General features: G+C 45.3%; 1 protein-coding gene across 2 annotated transcripts in view; it reads left to right on the top strand.

Annotated features, from left to right (window-relative positions):
• ARID1A (AT-rich interaction domain 1A) overlaps nt 1-16,874 on the top strand; it is a 93,196-nt gene extending 76,322 nt beyond the window's left edge. Inside the window, exons 9-20 of one of the 2 annotated variants that reach the window (XM_055137498.1) lie at nt 1,670-1,815; nt 1,908-2,017; nt 3,607-3,816; nt 6,970-7,177; nt 8,534-8,666; nt 8,966-9,138; nt 9,634-9,784; nt 9,873-10,004; nt 10,082-10,181; nt 10,599-11,490; nt 11,890-12,020; nt 13,803-16,874. In XM_055137498.1, the coding sequence (XP_054993473.1) occupies nt 1,670-1,815; nt 1,908-2,017; nt 3,607-3,816; nt 6,970-7,177; nt 8,534-8,666; nt 8,966-9,138; nt 9,634-9,784; nt 9,873-10,004; nt 10,082-10,181; nt 10,599-11,490; nt 11,890-12,020; nt 13,803-15,539 (4,123 nt within the window). In that variant the 3' untranslated portion in view covers nt 15,540-16,874. Of the gene's footprint in view, nt 1-1,669; nt 1,816-1,907; nt 2,018-3,606; nt 3,817-6,969; nt 7,178-8,533; nt 8,667-8,962; nt 9,139-9,633; nt 9,785-9,872; nt 10,005-10,081; nt 10,182-10,598; nt 11,491-11,889; nt 12,021-13,802 lie in introns of both variants that reach the window. The other variant, XM_055137497.1, reaches the window with a different exon arrangement.
• Nucleotides 16,875-22,108: the final 5,234 nt, after the last annotated feature.

Raw genomic sequence — 22,108 nt, 5'->3', positions numbered from 1 at the left:
TGCATGTAGCCCACCCAGGTTTAATCCCAGAACCAGAAAATGCTCCTGTGAACACAGAGCCAAGAGTAAAACCTGAGTACTCTCAGGATTGCCCTTTCCTCCTACCCCATCAATAAAATTTTTCTTTTTTCTTTTTCTTTTTTTTTTTTTAAGAAAGGTAGGCTTGCTTTTCAACCCATGTTCTCCCATGAACACATATCTTGCTTGCTTTTCTTTTTTTCTTTGTTTGCTTATTTCCACTCTAAAGAAGTCCATGTTTTCTCCTGAACACATTTTCTCTCTTTCTAAGCAGTTCATTCAATAAAAACTGCCTTGCTTCATTTAAAGAAAAAGAAAAGGTAAAACTGATCGGGGAGACCAATTCAGTTTTGGTCTTTTGCTGCAGATTGACTTTAGGAAATAGCTTAGAGGGAGACAGTATTTAAGAGTCATATTAGGACTGGTAAATAGTTTATAGGGTAGAGTATATGCTTTGTATGCAGGAACTTCAGATTCTGTTATTCCTAAGCACTGTCTGGTATAATCAAAAAATGGAAAAAGAGGCCCTAAGAGAATACTCAAAGAACTGGAGCACATGCTTTACATGTAGGGGGCCCAGATTCAATCCACAGCACTGCATATTTAGCCCTCGGTTCTGAGCCTGGTTAGTCCATAAGTACTGCTAAGTGGATCAGAAACCATGAGTCATAGCCTGGGGAGATGATTCAAAGGGCTAAAGCATTTGCACTATATGTAGAAATCCTAAGGTTCGATCCCCACCACATGATTTCATTAGCTGAGCACTTCCAGTTGTGATCAAGAACAGCAATAACAGGGGTTGGAGCAATAGCACAGTAGTAGGGCATTTGCCTTGCATGCGGCTGACCCAGGTTTGATTCCCAGCATCTTGTGTGTCCCGTCTCCCCCCGCCCCCGGCACTGCCAGGAGTAATTTCTGAGTGCATGAGCCAGGAGTAAGCCCTGTGCATCACTGGGTGTGACCCAAAAAGGAAGAAAAAAAAGCAGCAGCAACCAGCAACAAAAAAAGTCTTAATAGGCCTCTTGTTTTCAGAGTATAATCCATTGAAATTGAGCTGTGGTTCCTCTTTGGAGCTCGAACCTCTTAGAATTTTTTATGGGAGAAGATAAGAATGGGGTGGCTTGAGTAGTAGAGCATATATATATATGCCTTGCATATTTGTGGTACAAGGTTCAATCCCTAGCACTATATTCCTCCCCACAAGCAGTACTGGGAATGACTGGTACCTTTCCCCACAATAAAGACAAGATTGTCTAGTGGGGCCTTCAGGGAAAATTTAGTAGTTTTGCTTTGTAGGCATGCAGGCACAAGATTAATCCCGATACTATCTTCACAGTCTGAGAGCAGCCCAGTGGAACTACTGTTTGTGATTCCCAGCACAGCAAGGTGTGATCTCTTTCACATTGCAACCAAGTGTGTACAGACTCTTCCCCCTCCCCATCATCAGAGCAACAACAAATGGAAGGGAAAGGAGGGAAATTAATATGTAGATAAGTGTTACGTGGTAGTGTTGTGATTTGGAAGGACCCCTGCTTTGTCGTTATAAGTCTGCCTAAATGGTCTTGGTTGACACAACCCATTTGCTCAAGCCCAAATCTGAAAGCTAGTGTCTCTAAGTTTTGTCTGTTTCACTTTCTATCTTCTTCCTCAGACCACCAGGCTATCCCAATATGAATCAAGGGGGGATAATGGGAACTGGACCTCCCTATGGACAAGGTATTAATAGTATGGCCGGCATGATCAACCCTCAGGGACCCCCATATCCCATGGGTGGAACCATGGCCAACAATTCAGCAGGTATGTCTTAGTCATTGCTTATTCTGGGATTTCTTCCAGTGAGGTCTTTATGTCACAAATATGTTGGACAGAGATTGTTTCCTCTCTTAAAGGAATGGCAGCCAGCCCAGAGATGATGGGTCTTGGAGATGTCAAGTTAACTCCAGCCACCAAGATGAACAACAAAGCAGATGGGACACCTAAAACGGAATCTAAATCCAAGGTAATGATTTATGTCATGACTCCTCTAAATGTTCTGTCCTAGCCTTTCCAATGATAGAAAGTAAATAGAAAAGATAATGACTAGACTACAGCCTTTATAGAGACCCACCTGATTGTCCCAAAAAAGATTGTTATTGTCATGTCAGGTTCCCTCCGCCCCCTCTCCCCCCCAAAAAAAAGACTTGGTTTGAATTGTCTTGAATGGTTCAAATGTAAATAACATGATGTTCTTATAGCTTTCTGTTGTAGAGGAAAGTCCAGACCAGCAGTCTAGAATTCTCTGTTGCCCTCTGTGAAACTATGCCCCTATCATTGTGCTTTGATAGAGGGTGTGTGCCATGGGCAACTAGTTGCTCTTTTCTTCCTTCTCTTCTCTTCAGAGTAGCAGAAACCATTGATAACCTGAGTTGATTAAAGGGGGGATAAGTCAAGTGGGTTGTTGGTCCTGAGTCTCTTGATCCAAGGTGTATTATTAGTCGTTTGACAGTTTGGATCTACTTAGTATTTAACTCACTTGAAATATTTTTGTTCTTTATTGACCCTTATCTCCCCTGTCATGCCTCATTTTCCTTGTCTTATAAAGTAGGAAAAACAAAAACCATTGGCCTTTGTCTAACCCTTAGACCCTTTTGTCTTTCTATCTTGGATAGTACAATATTTAAAGTCTTTCCTCCAGGTCAGAGATGCTTTCTTAAAAGAAGGAAGAGTTGGGGTTTTTTTTTTCCCTTCTTTTAGTCCATCTCATTGTCTCTCAGGTATCATGTTTTGAGTTTCTCAGGCTATCTGAGACAGACTTTACTGGATAATATGATAGCAATAGGAGTGACACTGGTGGACAAGGATTTGACAGCCAGCCCTGCTGCTTGGAAGTTGTGAGATCATTAAACATGATCTTATGCCTGCTTTCTGGTCCTTTAAAAGTAAAGTAATTTGGGCCAGAGTGGTAGTACTGCTGGTAAGACATTAGCCTTGCAAACAGCCTGTCTGGGTTTGATCCCTAAGCACAGAGCCAAGAGTAAGCCCTAGGCACAACTGGGTGTAGACACCCCCATTCCCCACTCCCCACCCAAAAAAGGTGAGGTAATTTGTAATACCATTCTTTCTAGTATTGAGTTTTCAGCAAGCCTGTCCTGCCTATTGGGTTGAGTTTGACATACTTTTGGTTGGATGGGTTTCTGGATTCACTGAACATATATTGAAATACATTGGGAATCCTATTTGCAAAAGAGTACAGTTTTTAGATGTTATGATGTACTTGAACTCTAAAAGAGGGTTCAGGAACCAGAGCGGTAGTACAGTGGATAGGATGCGTGCCTTATATGTAATCTACGCAGGTTTGATCCCTAGCATCCCATATGACCCATATGTAAAGGTATGTACACAGCACCCAGTATATAGCATGTAATAAGTGTTGGTGTTCTTCCTTTATAGGAACCTCTAGCTCCCATTTAATTTTGCAAAGACAGGGTATGTGTAGTAACCCCCCCTGACATAATAAACTTTCCACCATTTAATCAAGGGACTTAGAAGATCTACAGTATAGGATTTGAATCCAACTGGTTCCTATAAATCTTGACCCTCCCATATTAGAAATCCAGTTCTTCTACTACAACCAACGAGAAAATCACCAAGTTGTATGAGCTGGGCGGTGAGCCTGAGAGGAAGATGTGGGTGGACCGTTATCTGGCCTTCACGGAGGAGAAGGCGATGGGCATGACAAATCTGCCTGCTGTGGGCAGGAAACCTCTGGACCTCTATCGCCTGTATGTGTCTGTGAAAGAGATTGGTGGATTGACTCAGGTGAGTACCTGGCAGTTGGCTTCTTCTGTGCTTTCAGAAAGCCTCTCTTTAGGTACTGTGAATCTCACCCAGTGCTTTATATCCCATACTTTCTGCTCTCTGAGTCACATAGCAATAAGCCAGGGAGCGGGGGCTTTCAGAAAACAGAAGGCTAAGGCCTTCCTTGGTGTAGTATGAATTATTAGCATTAAATTTGCCATCTGTCTGTGGTCCCACGGGGTTGTAAAAATTGGGGCAGGAAGAATTCATGGGCATTCTGATTCCATGAAACTCATCTTTAGTAGACACGGACAGGGTTTTGGGAGACGGGCCTGCTTTTATTATTCTCTTATCCACTTACAACATATGTGACTTTTACAGACTGGTATATAATCCCTTTGACTCTCAGTTTTCTTATTTGTACAAACAGTTGTAAACTGTTAGTCTCTCCAAAGCTAAAAATAATAAAGCTTCCAGCAAGATTTTTGCCACATAATTGGTCTGCCAGAAGATGGTATACAGGCAGCCAGAGTAGTTATTGACCCTTTCGTTCCAGGAAGCTTCCCAGTGGAAATGGGATTTTAACATCTCTAATAGAAAAATTATTAAGAAAGAAGTAGGTTGAAAAATTTGGGAGATTTACTGAATGGATTTGCCTAAAACCTCTTGAGTTAAATGCCACTCTGAGCCTTGCCCCTGTCCTATGCAGCTTTTTTATACTCAGCTCAAATGGCAGACCTGTGAGGCAGTACTCGTGGCAGCTTACAGTGCCTTAGAATCTCTCCTGTGTGTGTTCTGTAGTCATCAGAACAGGAACCTGCTGCTGGGTTTAAGTGTGGCTGACCTCAGGTGGAAGTGTAGCAAGCCAAACCTCCTAAATCAGAAGAGGAAAACAGCTGTCACTTGCAGAAAAGAAAGTGCCTGGAATGAAGCCAACTAACAGTCATTTATGAATTCCTTCTCCCTTCAGGCTCTATTCCCCTCCCCCACAAAGGAAAACAAAACAAAACAGAACACGTGCAAATCACCATCTAACTGGCATGGGAAGCAAAGCCCCAGAGGGCTTTTGAGGTTGACCCAGTCTTATTCCTACCATTCTTCCTAGTGCTGAATTCTCGGGGATCTGTCCTGCCTATAGAGAAAGAAGGGGCAGGGATATTGGATTGAGTTTGACATACTTTTAGTTAGGTGGGTTTCTGAATTCATTGCACATATGATGAAATACATGGGGATTTCTTTGCAAAAGAATATAAATAGTTTTTAGATGTTATGGTATACTTGAATTCTAAAAGGGTTCAGGGGCCAGATTGTAATACAGTGGGTAGGGTGCTGGCTTTGTATATGGTCTATCCAGGTTTGATACCTGGCATTCCATATGCCCCAGCTCCACCCCCAAGCCCCTCCAGGAGTGGTCTGTGAGCACAAAACCAGGAATAAGCCATGAGTATAGCTGGGTCTGGCCAAAATAAAAACTAAAAGTTCAGAGATCAAAGGGTGTTTTTAAATTAATTTGTAAGCCAGGCATACTTTGCATGTAGAGGGCCTGAGTATGATCCCTGGCGCCGCAACAATGTGAAATCTCCAAGAAAGAAAAACATAAATTCTAGTTTTTCTAAAGGATTAGTAGGGTTTAAGTCGAAGGGGCCATTTCAGTTGACAAGCTCAGGTGGGAGAGTCAGCAGTTTTCCTTGCCAAGGCCATCTCCAGCCTTCAATAACCCGTCCAAGTGTTACCTGATCTTGGAAATATTCCTAGTCATTTCCCTTCTAAGTGTTGTCCTCCCCTCTTTGCTCTGGTTTGGTTTGGTTATTGGGCCACATCTGATGGTGCTCTGGGCTCACCCCTGGCTCTGCCTTCAGAGATCACTCCTGGCAGGCTTCAAGGACCATGATAGGATTGGAGGATTATATGTGATGCTGGGGATAGAACCCAGGTCAGCTGCATGTAGGGCAAGCATCCTAAGGCTGTACTATATCTCCAGACCCTGCTACTTTGTTAGTCTTCTCTGGTGGTACCAGATCATAAGTAACAACATACTGAACTTTCTTTGTAGGCTGGGGGTGGAAAGAGCAATGTCTCTGATTTTGTTATTGTTGTTTGGGGTTTGGGGACACGCCCAACAATGCTTAGAGGTCACTCCTGGCTCTGCACTTAGGAATTACTCCTGGCATTGCTCAGGGGACCAAATAGAATGCCAGGGATCAAACTGGGTTGCCTGTGTACAAGGCAAGTGCACTGCCCACTGTACTATCACTCTGGCCCCATAGAAAGAGTAATGTTTTAAATTAATAAGCTTAATCATCCAGTAAACCTTCTTAGATAAAGCAAAAGATTGAGTTTTAGAGTTCTGGTGTGTATGTAGCTAGTAATAATTTTATGGGGATTGAGAAAAGATCTCTGTTCAATATGTCCTAAGCTGAAGAAAGAAGAATTAGAGAATGATTGCTAGGAAGATACAAAAGCTCTTATACAGGGCTGGAGAGATAGTACAGGGATAAGTCACTTGTCTTGTGTGAGGTATGGCCGAAAGAAAGTGGTTATGGGTCTGGAGTCTCCCGGACATTAAGTGCAGTGTTTTCAGAGGGTCAGGGGCTTGCAATCTTATGTCACTGACCTTTTCAAGGGAGCAGCAGCATAAGAATATCAAAGTGGGACACCAGAGAGATAGTACAGCAAGTGAGGTGCTTGCCTTGCACGCGGTCAACCTGGATTTCATCCCCAAAACCTCATATAGTCCTCCAGGCCCTGGCATAAGCAGTTTCTGAGCACAGAGCTTAGAGTAAGCCCTGAGCATCAAATGGATATGGAACACTATAAAACTTAGTTGGCATGGCTCTTTGTCTACCAATTTTTGGTGATAATTTTATATAACCCAAATTCTAGTGTGAAGTTAGTCTATTAAATATGCTTTTAAGTATTCCTATTTTAAATAAATACTATATGATAATTGGAATAGTCTTTAAGTAAAGCATGCTAAAGATTAGAGGGAAACTAGTCACAGATTTAACTTTGGATTTGGACTCTCTGCCAACTCTGGTAATTTTTGCAGTTAACTGAGAATTAACTATAGGAAATAATGTATAAGGAATGAGTACCTAGTAGCCTGAGTGGGCTTGGGGCTTTTGAGCAGGGAGACCCAGTAGATGTATCTCAACTTTTCTGGTTGTTGTACAGGTCAACAAGAACAAAAAATGGCGGGAACTTGCAACTAACCTCAATGTTGGCACCTCAAGTAGTGCCGCCAGCTCCTTGAAAAAACAGTATATCCAGTGTCTCTATGCCTTTGAATGCAAAATTGAACGGGGAGAAGACCCACCCCCAGATATCTTTGCAGCTGCTGATTCCAAGAAGTCCCAGCCCAAGATTCAGCCTCCCTCTCCTGGTAAGGATCTGATGAGCATCTCCCACCAAGGTTCACCCCTTAATTGTCTCCATTTTCAGCAGTGCCTGCCACCAGGGATGTATACTGTGCCCTTTCCTACCATGAGACTTAACAGGTTGGCAGACTGCAGAATGGGCAGTGACAAATTCTCTTGGGAGGCACTCTGCAGCAGCCCTCAAGTTTTAATTTTCATTGTGCACCTGGCAACTTGCCAAATGTTTGTAAACTAGTGAGTGGGAGGAACACCAAAGGAGTGGGTAAGTCTGACAAATAGCAGTAAAGCAGGGCCATCTGGGAGCTTTGGCCTACTGATGTCAGCGCCTTAGAATGCAATTCAGACTCTAGCCTGGATTCCCTAGGGAGCTGAGATGGTAATGAATGGAAAGGGGGGGGTGAGGAGGATATGAATGGAACTCTCTAATGGGAGTGCCTCTACCCACCCTCCTTTCTGATAGGAGGTTGGGGCCTGGGCAAGCATGGAAAGGGAAGAAGGCCAGGGCTCCTAGAAGGTGGGTGTAAACACATGTGCCCTGGTGTTGACCTCTGAGGGTGTAATGAGTGCCTGAGATGACTCATCAGCCGGGGAGGCCTAGGCAGTAAGATATCTGCTGCTGGGAATGGTAACTAATGGAAACTTTAATTACTGGTAGTTCTCTACCCATGAGCTTAAAGAGGAATTCAAACTTGAGTGGTCTGATTCTGTTAGAAGTTTGAGAATAGGATCTTCTAGATTCCCAAAATGCAACCATGTTAGGGGCAGATGGCACCTCCCTACCCAGTATTCTAAAGGCTTTAACTGGGAAACTTGTATACACTGCAGTCTTAAGGGTTAGATGGGAGTGGGCCAGAGAAATTGCACAGGAAGTAAGGCACTTGCCTGGCATAAGGCTATAGTGCCTGGCATGGGGCTGGTTTGTATCCCTGGTTTGTATCACCACATATGGACCCCCAAAAAAGACTGGGTTCTTGGGAAGTGAAGTAGTCTGGATGCTGTCAGAAACTCAAGGAATTACCTCATGGTGACATCACTTACTACTTCCTAGTCTCCAGATGAGAAGTAGCAGGGAGGAGTCAAAGAAATCAGAAATTTCTTTTCATTACTGGACACTACTGAGAATGTCATTAGGCTTCTAAAGAACCCTGACTTTAGGGCTGGAGAAAATAGCACAATAGATAGGAGCACTTACTTTACATTGGATTCTGGGCTCCACGTGGTATCCTCAGCATCACTAGGTATGACCCCAAAACAAACAAAAATGAAGAGCCCTGACTTTCCCAGAGCTTTTCTAAAAAGGTTTTAGGACACTTGTGTTTATCAGTTTACTTTCTTGTTTACCCCTTGTCTTTTGTCTACAGCGGGATCAGGGTCTATGCAGGGGCCACAAACACCTCAATCAACCAGCAGTTCCATGGCAGAAGGAGGAGACCTGAAGCCACCAACCCCAGCATCCACACCACACAGTCAGATACCCCCCTTGCCAGGCATGAGGTAAGACAAGGGCAGGAAGGGGGGGGGTGGCTTAGATCTTTCTCAGCCTTTTTCCTACCATGGTTTTGTTTCTTGTGGGCTCCCCCATCCTATTGTGTCCCTAATCTCCTGGGACTCCCCATTTACACAGTTTTTACCGATGGCCTCCTGAGACTATCCTGGAGGCCCTATGGCTCCTAGTTGAGAAGCACTGGCTTAGAGAGGACATTGGACAGAACAGTGACTCCCCTGTACCCAAATATAAGTGCATTAATTTGCTTTTGTTTTGATGTTAATTGGCTCTCCTTACTCTGGAGCAGGAGCAATTCAGTTGGGATCCAGGATGCCTTTCCTGATGGAAGTGACCCCACATTCCAGAAGCGGAATTCCATGACTCCAAACCCTGGGTACCAGCCCAGTATGAATACCTCTGACATGATGGGGCGCATGTCCTACGAGCCAAATAAGGATCCTTATGGCAGCATGAGGAAAGGTGATCGATGCTATTTGCCTTTGCCTTTCAAGATGACAGATCTGTATAAACTGGTATTTTAGGGTGGAAGGGTATTTTGAGAGAGATATAAGGTTTGTTTTTAATAGGAGCCACTACCAGCCTTGGCTCCACTGGGGCAACAATCAGTGGGGCTGGAGGGACACAGGGCTACTTATAAAACTTAAGTGGTCAAGTGTTGCTGAGTATCGAATTCAGGTCCGTGTACATGCTGATAGGTGCTCTACCACTTGAATTGTCTCCTGGGCCCTGATTTGAAGATATTGCTGAGCCATCTTATTTCCCTTTTTCTGGCATTTCCTTGTCACCCCTTGACACATGTGTGCTCTTTGTTGGTTGGATTTCTCTTTAATTTGTCCAAAAAATAATACAAACAAAAGCCAAACTGAAGAGCATCTGGGTCTTTGGGGCTGATAGGGTTAGGTTGCTAGGCCTGCTGATCTCCAGCTTGCTCATTGCCTTTCTTTCTGCTTACAGCTCCAGGGAGTGATCCCTTCATGTCCTCAGGGCAGGGCCCCAATGGTGGGATGGGGGACCCCTACAGCCGAGCTGCTGGCCCTGGGCTTGGAAATGTGGCAATGGGACCGCGGCAGCACTACCCCTATGGAGGTCCTTATGACAGAGTGAGGTAAGCATGGCCCCCTCTGCCCCACTTACATCCTGTCCCAGCACCTTACCACTACAGTGAACTCAACCTGCCTCTCTTTAATGTTTAGGACGGAACCTGGAATAGGACCTGAGGGAAACATGGGCACTGGAGCCCCACAACCTAATCTCATGCCTTCCAATCCAGACTCGGGGATGTATTCTCCCAGCCGCTACCCTCCACAGCAGCAGCAGCAGCAGCGGTGAGTAAAACTAGTCTGAGTGCTAGTGTGGCTCACTCTCCTGTTTCCCACCCTCATCTTTTATCTCCCTCCTGCAGACACGATTCCTATGGCAATCAGTTCTCCACTCAAGGCACCCCTTCTAGCAGCCCCTTCCCGAGCCAGCAGACCACAATGTATCAGCAGCAGCAGCAGCAGGTAAGGAGGATCTGACAGGTTCCCATTGAAAGCTAATTCAGAAACTAAGTTGAAGAGTACTAGAAACTTGCTTTAGATATTCTCATGTTCCTCTCACCCAGATAGCCAGTTCTGCCTAAAGAGACTTGTACTCAATCTCTTCCTTGTAGCCCAGTCTCACAAGTTTTCCAAAAGGCCTTGAAAAGGTCCTTACTTTGATTTTTGAGCTTTTTTACCTTTTTCTGTTTAAGACCATAAAAAAAGCCAGAGAGCAAATAGAGAATGTCACTTTCAGAAAGAACTTCAAAAGATGCTCTTTAATAGTGATTCCTTTGTTTCCACAAAGTCTGTAGTATTTTACTAACCAATTACTGGTATAGCTCCAAGTCTTGGGTTCTGAGTGCAGTATTAATTTTTCTTCTACTTCTTCTGTCTTAGAATTACAAGCGGCCAATGGATGGCACTTACGGTCCTCCTACCAAGCGGCATGAAGGAGAGATGTACAGTGTGCCATACAGCACAGGGCAGGGGCAAGCCCAGCAGCAGCAGTTGCCCCCTGCCCAGCCCCAGCCCTCCAGCCAGCAGCAAGCTGCCCAGCCTTCCCCTCAGCAAGATGTGTACAACCAGTATGGCAATGCCTACCCTGCCACTGCCGCGGCGGCTGCTGAGCGCCGACCAGCAGGCGGCCCCCAAAACCAGTTTCCATTCCAGTTTGGCCGAGACCGTGTCTCTGCACCCCCTGGCACCAATGCCCAGCAGAACATGCCACCACAAATGATGGGTGGACCCATACAGGCATCAGCTGAGGTTGCTCAGCAAGGCACTATGTGGCAGGGACGTAATGACATGACCTACAATTATGCCAACAGGCAGAGCACGGGTTCTGCCCCCCAGGGCCCTGCCTATCATGGTGTGAACCGAACAGATGAAATGCTGCACACGGATCAGAGGGCCAACCATGAAGGCCCTTGGCCTTCCCATGGCACACGCCAGCCTCCATATGGCCCCTCTGCTCCCGTGCCACCCATGACAAGGCCCCCTCCATCCAACTACCAGCCCCCACCAAGCATGCAGAATCACATTCCTCAGGTATCCAGCCCCGCTCCCCTTCCCCGGCCAATGGAGAACCGCACATCTCCGAGCAAGTCTCCATTCCTGCACTCTGGGATGAAGATGCAGAAGGCAGGTCCTCCAGTACCTGCCTCACACATAGCACCTGCCCCCGTGCAGCCCCCCATGATTCGGCGGGACATCACCTTCCCACCTGGCTCTGTAGAAGCCACACAACCTGTGTTGAAGCAGAGGAGGAGGCTCACGATGAAAGACATTGGTAAGGAGACCCCCCTAATTGGGTTACTTAATTTGCCCCTTTCTGTCTGGCCCATTGTTCTCTCCATCCTGAAGTAATCACCATGTGGTGATGGTCCTCTGAAAGCCTAGAAGTCATGAAGGGTAGATTGGTACCATCTATCAGATAAGGACCACTTTCTCCAGACTGGAACATTAGTACAACGGGTAGGGTGTCTGCCTTGCGTGTTTAATACCAAGTATCTTATATGATCCCTCAAGCCTGCCAAGAGTAACTCCTGAGCACTGCTGGATGTTGCCCAAAAAAAACCACACATTCCCACCATGTGTGATTTTTCAGAATGATGGGCCAACCCTGGGAGGGGGAAGACCTCCAGCAACTCTGGGCTTTGTGAATGGACCATATTGAGGTTTATTTTAGGAACCCCGGAGGCATGGCGGGTAATGATGTCTCTCAAGTCTGGATTGCTGGCAGAGAGCACGTGGGCATTAGACACCATAAACATCCTGCTATATGATGACAACAGCATCATGACCTTCAACCTCAGTCAGGTGAGTAGAGATGCCTGGGGAAGATTGGGAGGATCTGGACTCCTCTTGAAATAGACAGTGCAAAGTGGCGCAGGGAATTAAACTCTCCGCAGCCAACATGGCTACATCTCCTCTCTCTGAGATGTGCTATCTCTTGCTGGTATTTTTCATGCCAGTACTTTGATTCTGTGCCAGTAATTTGCCTCTGCTCCTGGGCCCAGAGTACTGAGAACAATAGTAATTTTTGTGAAGGATTGACTTCAAAGGAAATTAGGGGAAAAATTTTCAAAAAAAGTAAGAAAGACAAATTTGGTTGATGTCATTTAGGATGCCGTATTTTCTAGACTACCAAGAACCTATGACTTTTACAGTGAACAAACTGTTTCTTTACCACACTCCTTCCCTCACTTTTTTCAATTTTTGGTGGGGAAGTGGGGACACTATGACTGTGCCCAGTAATATTTATGGTTACTCCTGGCTCTATACTCTGGCATTATTTCTGTTAGTGCTCAGGATATTGAATTGGGGTTAGCTATGTGTTCAGCAAGCTCTTTAACCTCTATACTGTTGCTCTGCATCCTTTCCACATGATACATACCTTGAGGGGCCAGAGAAAGTACAGCGAGTAAGGTAAGGTGTACTTGCACATGGCCAACCTGGGTTTAATCCCCACCACCCTAATGGTCTCCTGAGCACCATCAGGTATGGCCCCCCCAAAAATTAAAAGATGTACTTTGAGTTTTTCTAGTAGCTAGAATGAATTTTCGCTATTTTATGTTAATGCTTTATTTGATAATCCTTATCTTTACTAAGTCATCTATCATGGACCTGGATAGGGTAGTGTTATTATTAATACTTATGTTTATTGTTTCTTACTTTATGCCAACCTCTGTTTCACAACAGTCTTCTGAAGTAAATGTGACCATTTGTAGATGACTCTTGACTCTTCCCCCACGGTTTCCATAGTTGTTAATGGTCTTAACTCAGGGATCAGAGTGTTGGTACAACAGGTAGGGCATTGCCTTGCACGCGGCCACCCTGGGTTCAAACCTTGGTACCACATTTGTCCCCAGAGCCTTGCCAGGTCTGGCCCAAAAACAAACAAAAAATACCAGTCTTTCTGATTATGAAACCTGACTTTTATGTCCGTTACATAGTATTGTTTCCTATGAGGAATAGAAGGATCAAATATTGATTGAGCAATTTCCATTTGCCAAGCATTTGACAAAAAATTCTTTTAAGGCTGCAGCACAGGGCTGGAGCTACAGCACAGCGAGTAGGGCGTTTGACTTGCACGCGGCCAACCCAGGTTTGATACCCAGCATCCCATATGGTCCCCTGAGCAGAGCCAGGAGTAACCCCTGTGCATCACTGGGTGTGACCCAAAAAGAAAAAATAAGTGAAAAAGGATAGAGCAAATGAACATAAGACCATACAGTGTTCCCTTAACTTCGGGCTCCAATTAACAGTGGGATGTAGAAAGAGAGTATCCTAAAAGGGAAAATGGCAATAACCAATAAATGGGAAATGGGGCCTGGTACAGAAAAGGTTGGTTGGGAAAGAGGAGATTTAAGAAATTGATACCTGATAGGTGAGTTGCAGAGCTCTTGCATCCTGCTGGGGAGTGCTTAAGTGCAAGTCATTTGGTACTGAGTGTGGATAAGAAGGAACAACTGACTATTCCAATGGTACTGGTGACTTAATCTTGAGAGGGAAAAGGGAAATGAGGCTTTTGGGATGTCACATACCTAAGGTTCTTTTGTCTTCTTTCTCTCAATTTATTTTTTATTCTTTATCTTTTAGCTCCCGGGGTTACTAGAACTCCTTGTGGAATATTTCCGACGTTGCCTGATTGAGATCTTTGGCATTTTAAAGGAGTATGAGGTGGGTGACCCAGGGCAGAGAACACTACTGGACCCTGGGAGATTCAGCAAGGCATCTAGTCCAGCTCCTGTAGAGGGGGAGGAGGAAGAAGAAGAAGACCTTCTAGGTCCTAAGCTAGAAGAGGAAGAAGAGGAGGAAGTAGTTGAAAATGATGAGGAGATGGCCTTTTCTGGCAAGGACAAGGAAGCCTCGGAGAATAGTGAAGAGAAACTGATTAGTAAATTTGACAAGCTTCCAGTTAAGATCGTACAGAAGAACGACCCGTTTGTGGTAGACTGCTCAGATAAGCTTGGGCGTGTACAGGAGTTTGACAGTGGCCTGCTGCACTGGCGGATTGGTGGGGGAGACACCACTGAGCATATCCAGACCCACTTTGAGAGCAAGACAGAGCTGCTGCCTACCCGGCCTCAGGGGCCCTGCCCACCAATCCCCCGGAAACATGTCACAGCCATGGAGAATATGCCAGGGACAACAGAGCAAGAGGGACCCCCACCAGATGGCCTTCCAGAAAAACGGATCACAGCCACTATGGATGATATGTTGTCCAGTCGGTCTAGCACATTGACCGAGGAGGGAGCTAAGAATGCAGAGACCACCAAGGAGAGCAGCAAGTTTCCATTCAGCATCAGCCCGGCACAGAGCCATCGGAACATCAAGATCCTAGAGGATGAACCCCACAGTAAAGATGAGACCCCACTGTGCACCCTTCTGGACTGGCAGGATTCCCTTGCCAAGCGCTGTGTCTGTGTCTCCAATACCATCCGAAGCCTGTCGTTTGTGCCAGGTAACGACTTTGAGATGTCCAAACACCCGGGGCTCCTGCTGATCCTGGGCAAGCTGATCCTGCTGCACCACAAACACCCAGAACGGAAGCAGGCACCACTAACTTATGAGAAGGAGGAGGAGCAGGACCAAGGGGTGAGCTGCAACAAGGTAGAGTGGTGGTGGGACTGCTTGGAGATGCTCCGGGAAAACACCTTAGTCACGCTCGCCAACATCTCGGGGCAGTTGGACCTCTCCCCATACCCAGAGAGCATTTGTCTGCCTGTCCTGGACGGACTCCTGCACTGGGCAGTCTGCCCTTCAGCTGAAGCCCAGGACCCTTTTTCAACCCTGGGCCCCAATGCCGTCCTCTCCCCTCAGAGACTGGTCTTGGAAACCCTCAGCAAACTCAGCATCCAGGACAACAATGTGGACCTGATCCTGGCCACTCCCCCCTTCAGCCGCCTAGAGAAGTTGTATAGCACCATGGTGCGCTTCCTCAGTGACCGAAAGAACCCGGTATGCCGGGAGATGGCTGTGGTACTGCTGGCCAACCTGGCACAGGGTGACAGCCTGGCAGCCCGTGCCATTGCAGTACAGAAGGGCAGCATCGGTAACCTCTTGGGCTTCTTGGAGGACAGTCTCGCTGCTACACAATTCCAGCAGAGCCAGGCAAGCCTGCTTCATATGCAGAACCCACCCTTCGAGCCAACTAGTGTGGACATGATGCGGCGGGCTGCCCGCGCGCTGCTGGCACTGGCCAAGGTGGACGAGAACCACTCGGAGTTCACGCTGTATGAATCACGGCTGTTGGACATCTCGGTATCACCATTGATGAACTCATTGGTTTCACAAGTCATTTGCGATGTACTGTTTTTGATTGGCCAGTCATGACAGCCGTGGGACACCTCCCTCCCTGTGTGTGTGTGCGTGTGTGGAGAACTTAGAAACTGACTGTTGCCCTTTATTTATGCAAAACCACCTCAGAATCCAGTTTACCCTGTGCTGTCCAGCTTCTCCCTTGGGGAAAAAAAAGTCTCTCCTGTTTCTTGTTCCTCCTCTACCCTCCCCTCCCACACCTTTCTGTTCCTTGTCCTCACCTTACTCCCCTCAGGACCCAACCCTGTTTGAAGACAAAGCTCTGCCTACATAGAAGACTTTTTTATTTTAACCAAAGTTACTGTCGTTTACAGTGAGTTTGGGGAAAAAAAAGTAAAATAAAAATGGCTTTCCCGGTCCTTGCATCAACGGGATGCCGCATTTCATAACTGTTTTTAATGGTTAAAAAAAAAAAAAGGAAAAATACAAAAAAAAACCTCTGAAGGACAAAAAAGATGACTGCTGAACTGTGCGTGGTTTATTGTACATTCACAATCTTACAGGAGCCGAGAAGTTCGCAGTTGTGAACAGACTCTGTTCACTGGAGAGGCCTGTGCAGTAGAGTGTAGACCCTTTTATGTACTGTACTGTACACCTGATACTGTAAACATACTGTAATAATAATGTCTCACATGGAAACAAGAGAAAACGCTGGGTCAGCAGCAAGCTGTAGTTTTTAAAAATGTTTTTAGTTAAAACGTTGAGGAGAAAAAAAAAGGCTTTTCCCCCAAAGTATCATGTGTGAACCTACAACACCCTGACCTCTTTCTCTCCTCCTTGATTGTATGAATAACCCTGAGATCACCTCTTAGAACTGGTTTTAACCTTTAGCTGCAGCGGCTGCGCTGCCACGTGTGTATATATATGACGTTGTACATTGCACATACCCTTGGAGCCCCACAGTTTGGTCCCCTCCCAGCTACCCCTTTATAGTATGACGAGTTAATAAGTTGGTGACCTGCACAAAGCGAGACACAGCTATTTAATCTCTTGCCAGACATCGCCCCTCTTGGTGCGATGCTGTACAGGTCTCTGTAAAAAGTCCTTGCTGTCTCAGCAGCCAATCAACTTATAGTTTATTTTTTTCTGGGTTTTTGTTTTGTTTTGTTTTCTTTCTAATCGAGGTGTGAAAAAGTTCTAGGTTCAGTTGAAGTTCCTGATGAAGAAACACAATTGAGATTTTTTCAGTGATAAAATCTGCATATTTGTATTTCAAACAATGTAGCTAAAACTTGATGTAAATTCCTCCTTTTTTCCTTTTTTGGCTTAATGAATATCATTTATTCAGTATGAAATCTTTATACTATATGTTCCACGTGTTAAGAATAAATGTACATTAAATCTTGGTAAGACGTTTGTGAGGCTTTTTATTACTTTCAAACTATTTGAAAACTCACCGTTGTGGGGAGGAAGGGCCTGGGCCTCAAATATGCTTTGGTGTCCTCTTATTAGTGATGACTCCCTGACTCCTGTTATTTCTGCACCCATTCCACATTTCCCTTCCTCCAAATCTGAATCTTGAGAAAGTTATTGAGATGGTTTCACTGGCAAGAGGAATTGTGGGCATAAAAAGGATATTAGTCTCTTAAAGGGGCTTTAACTAAATTGATGATATTTGGAAAACAAAACTTTTGGAAATAGTTGGCAAAGGGAGAATCTTTTTCTTAGAAATTTTTGGGGGCAACATCCTATAGCATTCAGGGCTTACCCCTAGCTCTGTAATCGGGTCATTCTGGCCGTGCTGGGGAATCTTTTCTTGTACCAGGGACCAATTCAGGATTGGCCATGGTAACCCTGTACTGTCTCTCTGGCCCTTTATCTTTAAATTTTCATAACTAATAATCATTTATCTGAATGTATCCTTAGCCATTTATTTCTCCAGAATAGTCCTCTCCCTTGATTTTAGATTAGAATATTCAGCAGTCTTCTTGACATCTTTGGAAGTTTAAATACCCCAGGCTAAAATTCCCTATCTTTCCCCTAGAAACCTGCTCCTCCAGTATTTTTCAATAAATCGGGACTGGTGCGATAGCACAGCGGGTAGGGCGTTTGCCTTGCATGCGGCTGACCCGGGTTCGATTTCCAGCATCCCATATGGTCCCCCGAGCACTGCCAGTAGTAGTTCCTGAGTGCAGAGCCAGGAGTAACCCCTGTGCATCTCTGTTTGGGTGTGACCCAAAAGGGAAAAAAAAATTTTTTTATAACATCATTTGGCCAAAAGGATCTTCAACTTATTCCAGAGCCAGGCAGTTAATACTTAAAAAATAATTGTCAGTCCAAACTATCATTGTAGCTCCCTGTATCCCTGCACTACATGGTTCCCCAAATACTACCTGGAGCAATCTGAGCACCAAAGCAAGAGCACCTAAGCACTGCCAAGTGTTGCACAAAAACAACCCTGAGAACCTAATTTGGAAACCTAAACTAGATTGTAGCTCAGTGGTAGAGCACGGATTCAGTGATCTGGGTAACCCCAGTACCTAAAGATAATCTCACTGTTTTAATGGGTGTTGCTATCTTTCAGGCTGCTATCTTTTAGCTGCTGCTACTCCACTGTACAGGTCTTTTCTGACTTAAGGCTTTAATAGTTTCCCATTTTGTTTTGTGGAGGGGGTGTGGGGGGATGTGTATTTGGTTTTGGTTTTCTGTGCTCGGGTTACTCCTGGCTGTACACTCCAAATAAGGTTCCCTTGACACCAAGACCTGTGCTCTTCCTGATTTATCACACTGCAGAAGATCCTCAGGAGTAATTGGTTCTGTGGAGCCCAGAAAGCTGTTTTTATTTTGTATTTAGCATGAGATAAAATTGTCTCAAGAGAGGCCAGAGCAATAGTACAGCAGGTAAGGCAATTGCCTTGCACGTAGCCAATGCAGGTTTGGTACCTAAGCACCCCATATTGTTCCCGAGCCCCACCAGGAATGAGTCGTGAGTACTGCCAGGTGTAACCCAAAAAAAAATATTGTCCCAAGAATTTAAATAAAATGTCAGTAAGTATGATTATTAATATTTGATTCAGGGATGAATAGAGAGGAAAGTAGATTCATCTTTCACCTAGATGCCTTCTAGGACACCTGGAAAAAAAAAGCTTATCTATATTTTGATGAAAAATGATTGTGTATTTTTTCCTTGTAGTCTCTTGAATTCCATTTTCTAGTCTAAAAAGTGCATTTCTGAGCTGTGTTTGGAGCATTACCTAGGAGTTTGGTTTCCTGGGTACCTTTCATCTGCTCTCCTACAATGCAAGGAAAGCCTCGTCTGGTCTCCAGTTTCTGACGGGAGTTTCCATGTCAAGAGAACTGCTAGCCACTGAGCATGAGTAATTTGCTTTTGAAAAGTAAAGAGAACCCACGGGTGTGGCCAGTAGTTCTTTTCCCAGGCTCCTCCCTCTCCACCTCCCAAACGACCTTAGCCTTCTTTCATAGCTGGAGTGCTGCCAAGTCAGGCCTAAACAATACTTTCAACCTCATTGGCTCTCTAGCCTTGCAGCCACTGCCACCCCCAAGTGGCTAAGGCTCCTCCCACTAGACCTCTCAGTGGGGTCAAGGTTTTTTAACTACTGAAAAGCAAATACTGAAAGAAGGGTGAAAAAGTGTCCATGGGCTTTACTTCATTAAGTGGGAAGCAGAGAGCCTTTCCTGGGGCGGATGTGCATTTTCAAATGATATAGCAGAAGTCAAAAAGGATGCTTTTGGTAAATGTCCAAGATTCAGTTAGTACCGCCCCACCATCATTGGAAATGTATCCCAGTATCCTTGGAAACTGCCACTGAATGCCCTCTTATCCACAGCAAAAAGTAGCATAAAGTTGGGTAGGGCACCGCTGCTTGTCATCACTGCCTACTAACTTTTGGCAAGGAGAGCATCAGAAGCCAGTGTGGTCATTTTCATCCCATAATAGTATAGTTTTAAAGCCATGTTTGGGCCAGCAACTCCATCATTCCCACAAGATTAGGGCCATGGAAAGTTCAGTGTCTGGAAACTGAGCTACTGAGAAAAGACAGGGCAGTTCCCCTGCCCAATCTGTGGCCAAAGCCATCTCCATTGGCAGGCAGCAGGGGCAAAGAAAGACAACTGAAGAGAGAAAAATGAATTGTCAGTTTGCTTCAGGTGAATACTCCATGAGAACTATCAACCTGCCTTCTACTCCTCCAGCGTGAACATCTTCATTCCCCTTTTTTCAAGTGTATTATGCTAAGCACTAAAAAATAACTTTTCTGGGAAACTAGAGAGATGGTATAGCAGGTAAAGCCTTTGCCTTGCACGCAGCCAATCCAGGTTCAATCCTTGACATCCCATATGGTACCCCGGGCAATGTGAAGAATGATTCCTTTTAAAAAAAAAATAGATTCCTTAGGAGCCAGAGCAATAGTACAGTGGGTAGTCTGCCTTGCATGCAGCTGACCCGGTTTAATTCCCTCGCATCCTATATGGTCCCCAGGAGTAATTCTTGAGTGCAGAGCCAGGAGTAACTCCTGAGCTTTGCCAGGTGTGACCCAAAAAAGCCAAAACACAAAAAAGATTTCTTAGTGCATATTCAGGAGTAACCAGTAACCCCAGAGCATTGCTGGGTGTAGCCCCCAAACTAAATACAGGTTCATATCATATTCTTTCTTTGTTTGGGGGCCACACCTGGCAGTGCTCAGGGCTTACTCCTGGCTCTTCATTCAGGCATCACTGCTGGCAGTGCTGAGGGGACTATATGGGGTGCCAGGGATCTAACTCAGGTTGGTCGCATGCAAGGCAAGCACCCTACCCACTATACTATCACTCCAGCCACTGTAAAATCCTTAAGACAGATATAATCATCTTCATGAGGGCAAGGTAAGTCTCGCTCAATATTGAAATTATCTCATGTGGTAGAGATATATATTCTGCCAGGGATTGAACCTTCGTGGAAAACATGTACTCCAATCCTTTGAGCCATCTCCCCAACCAGACAAATTTAGAGGAAGTAAAACAAAGTAGGAACTGTTTAAGACTTGGGCCCCACTAGGGGCTGGAGTGATAGCACAGCGGGTAGGGCGTTTGCCTTGCACGCGGTGGACCCGAGTTTGATTCCCAGCATCCCATATGGTCCCCCAGCACCACCGGAAGTAACTCCTGAGCTCATGAGTGCATGAGCCAGGAGTAACCCCTGTGCATTGCTGGCTGTGACCCAAAAGGAAAAAAAAAAAAAGACTTGGGCCCCACTAGACTGAGTACAATGGGTAGGGTATTTTGCCTTGCACATGGCTGATCAGGTTAGATCTCTGGCATCCCATAGGGTCCCTGGAGCACCACCAGGAGTAATTCCTGAGTGCACACCCAGAAGTAACCCTTGAGCATGCTGGGTGTGGCCCAAAAGTCAAAACAAAAAAGACTTGGGCCCCAGAAGTGGGCAACAGGAAGGACAGAGAGGGCGAATGAAGGGGGACCAGAGTGAAATTTAAAAAAAAATCTTGGGCCCCAGGGAACAGAGATTGTATAGGTGGCTGCTTGCTTTGCTTTGCACCCAGCTGATCCAGTTCAATCCCCAGCACCCAACATGGTTCCCTGAGCGCAAAGTCAGAAATTGCCATGAGCACCAGCACTGCCAAATGTGGTTTAAAAAAAAATCAACTTGGGCCTAAGGCCAGGGAAATGGCTCAAAGGGCTCAGCACGTGCCCTACATCCCCAAGCACCTCTGGGTGTGGCCCCAAAATAAACATTAGTGTGGAGTAGTAGGAAAAAATAGTAGTCTGGGAGTTTAGAGACCTGAATCCAAGTCTCACCTCAGCCACGAGCTATGTAACTTTAGACTGACACTTCCTTTTTCCAAGTTTGTTCCCACAGCCATTAACTATAGATACTAAGGCTAAAGAGTACATGAGTTAAGATTCTTGCCTTGCAAGCAGCTGTCACCAGTTCAGTCCCTAGCACCACATGAGCAACTCTAGAACACAGAGCCCTTAGCACTATCAGATCTTAGCCCCAATCCCAACAAACAAAAACATGTAGATAGACACAGACACCAGGTTAGGGGCTGGAGAGATAATACAGGGGATACGATGCTTGCCAGGTTCAATCCTAACAACTGCCAGGAATGATCCCTGAGTGCAGAGCCAGGAATAAGCCTGAGCATCACCAGGTGTGGCCAAAAGAATTTTTTAAAATAATAACATAAGAAAGCAGGTTAAACAAAATGACCTATTAAATAGCTTTTCACTAAGTATACACAAAATATACTCAGGGAAGCATGGCTCTGAGTGATTGGTAATACTTTGGTGAACAAGGCCCGGCCCCTGCTCCTGCAAAGGAGGAAGAAGAAATTTCTTTCCACAAGAAATAGACAAGTAAGTAAAAGTCATGGGCAGGTGGTGCTAACTGCTGAAAGAATACAGAATGGTGGTGTTTGTGACTACAGGTAATCAGGGTGGCTATCTCTTTGAGCCGGCAATGTTTCAATGTTTAGGATAAGACCTGAATGTAAGTGGATTGGCTAAAGAATGGGCCTGTGCTGTATTCAGGAAGAAGAAACAAGAACAGAGTCAGAGGCAGGAGATAGAGTACAGTGGGTAGGAACTTCCCTTGCATATAGCTGACCTGGGTTCAATCCCCAACATTA

This window comes from Sorex araneus, chromosome 5 (genome assembly GCF_027595985.1).
Source record: "Sorex araneus isolate mSorAra2 chromosome 5, mSorAra2.pri, whole genome shotgun sequence".
NCBI classification, from domain to species: domain Eukaryota; kingdom Metazoa; phylum Chordata; class Mammalia; order Eulipotyphla; family Soricidae; genus Sorex; species Sorex araneus.
Note: the sequence above shows the minus strand (reverse complement) of the source record. Positions and strands in the feature narration are given on the sequence as shown.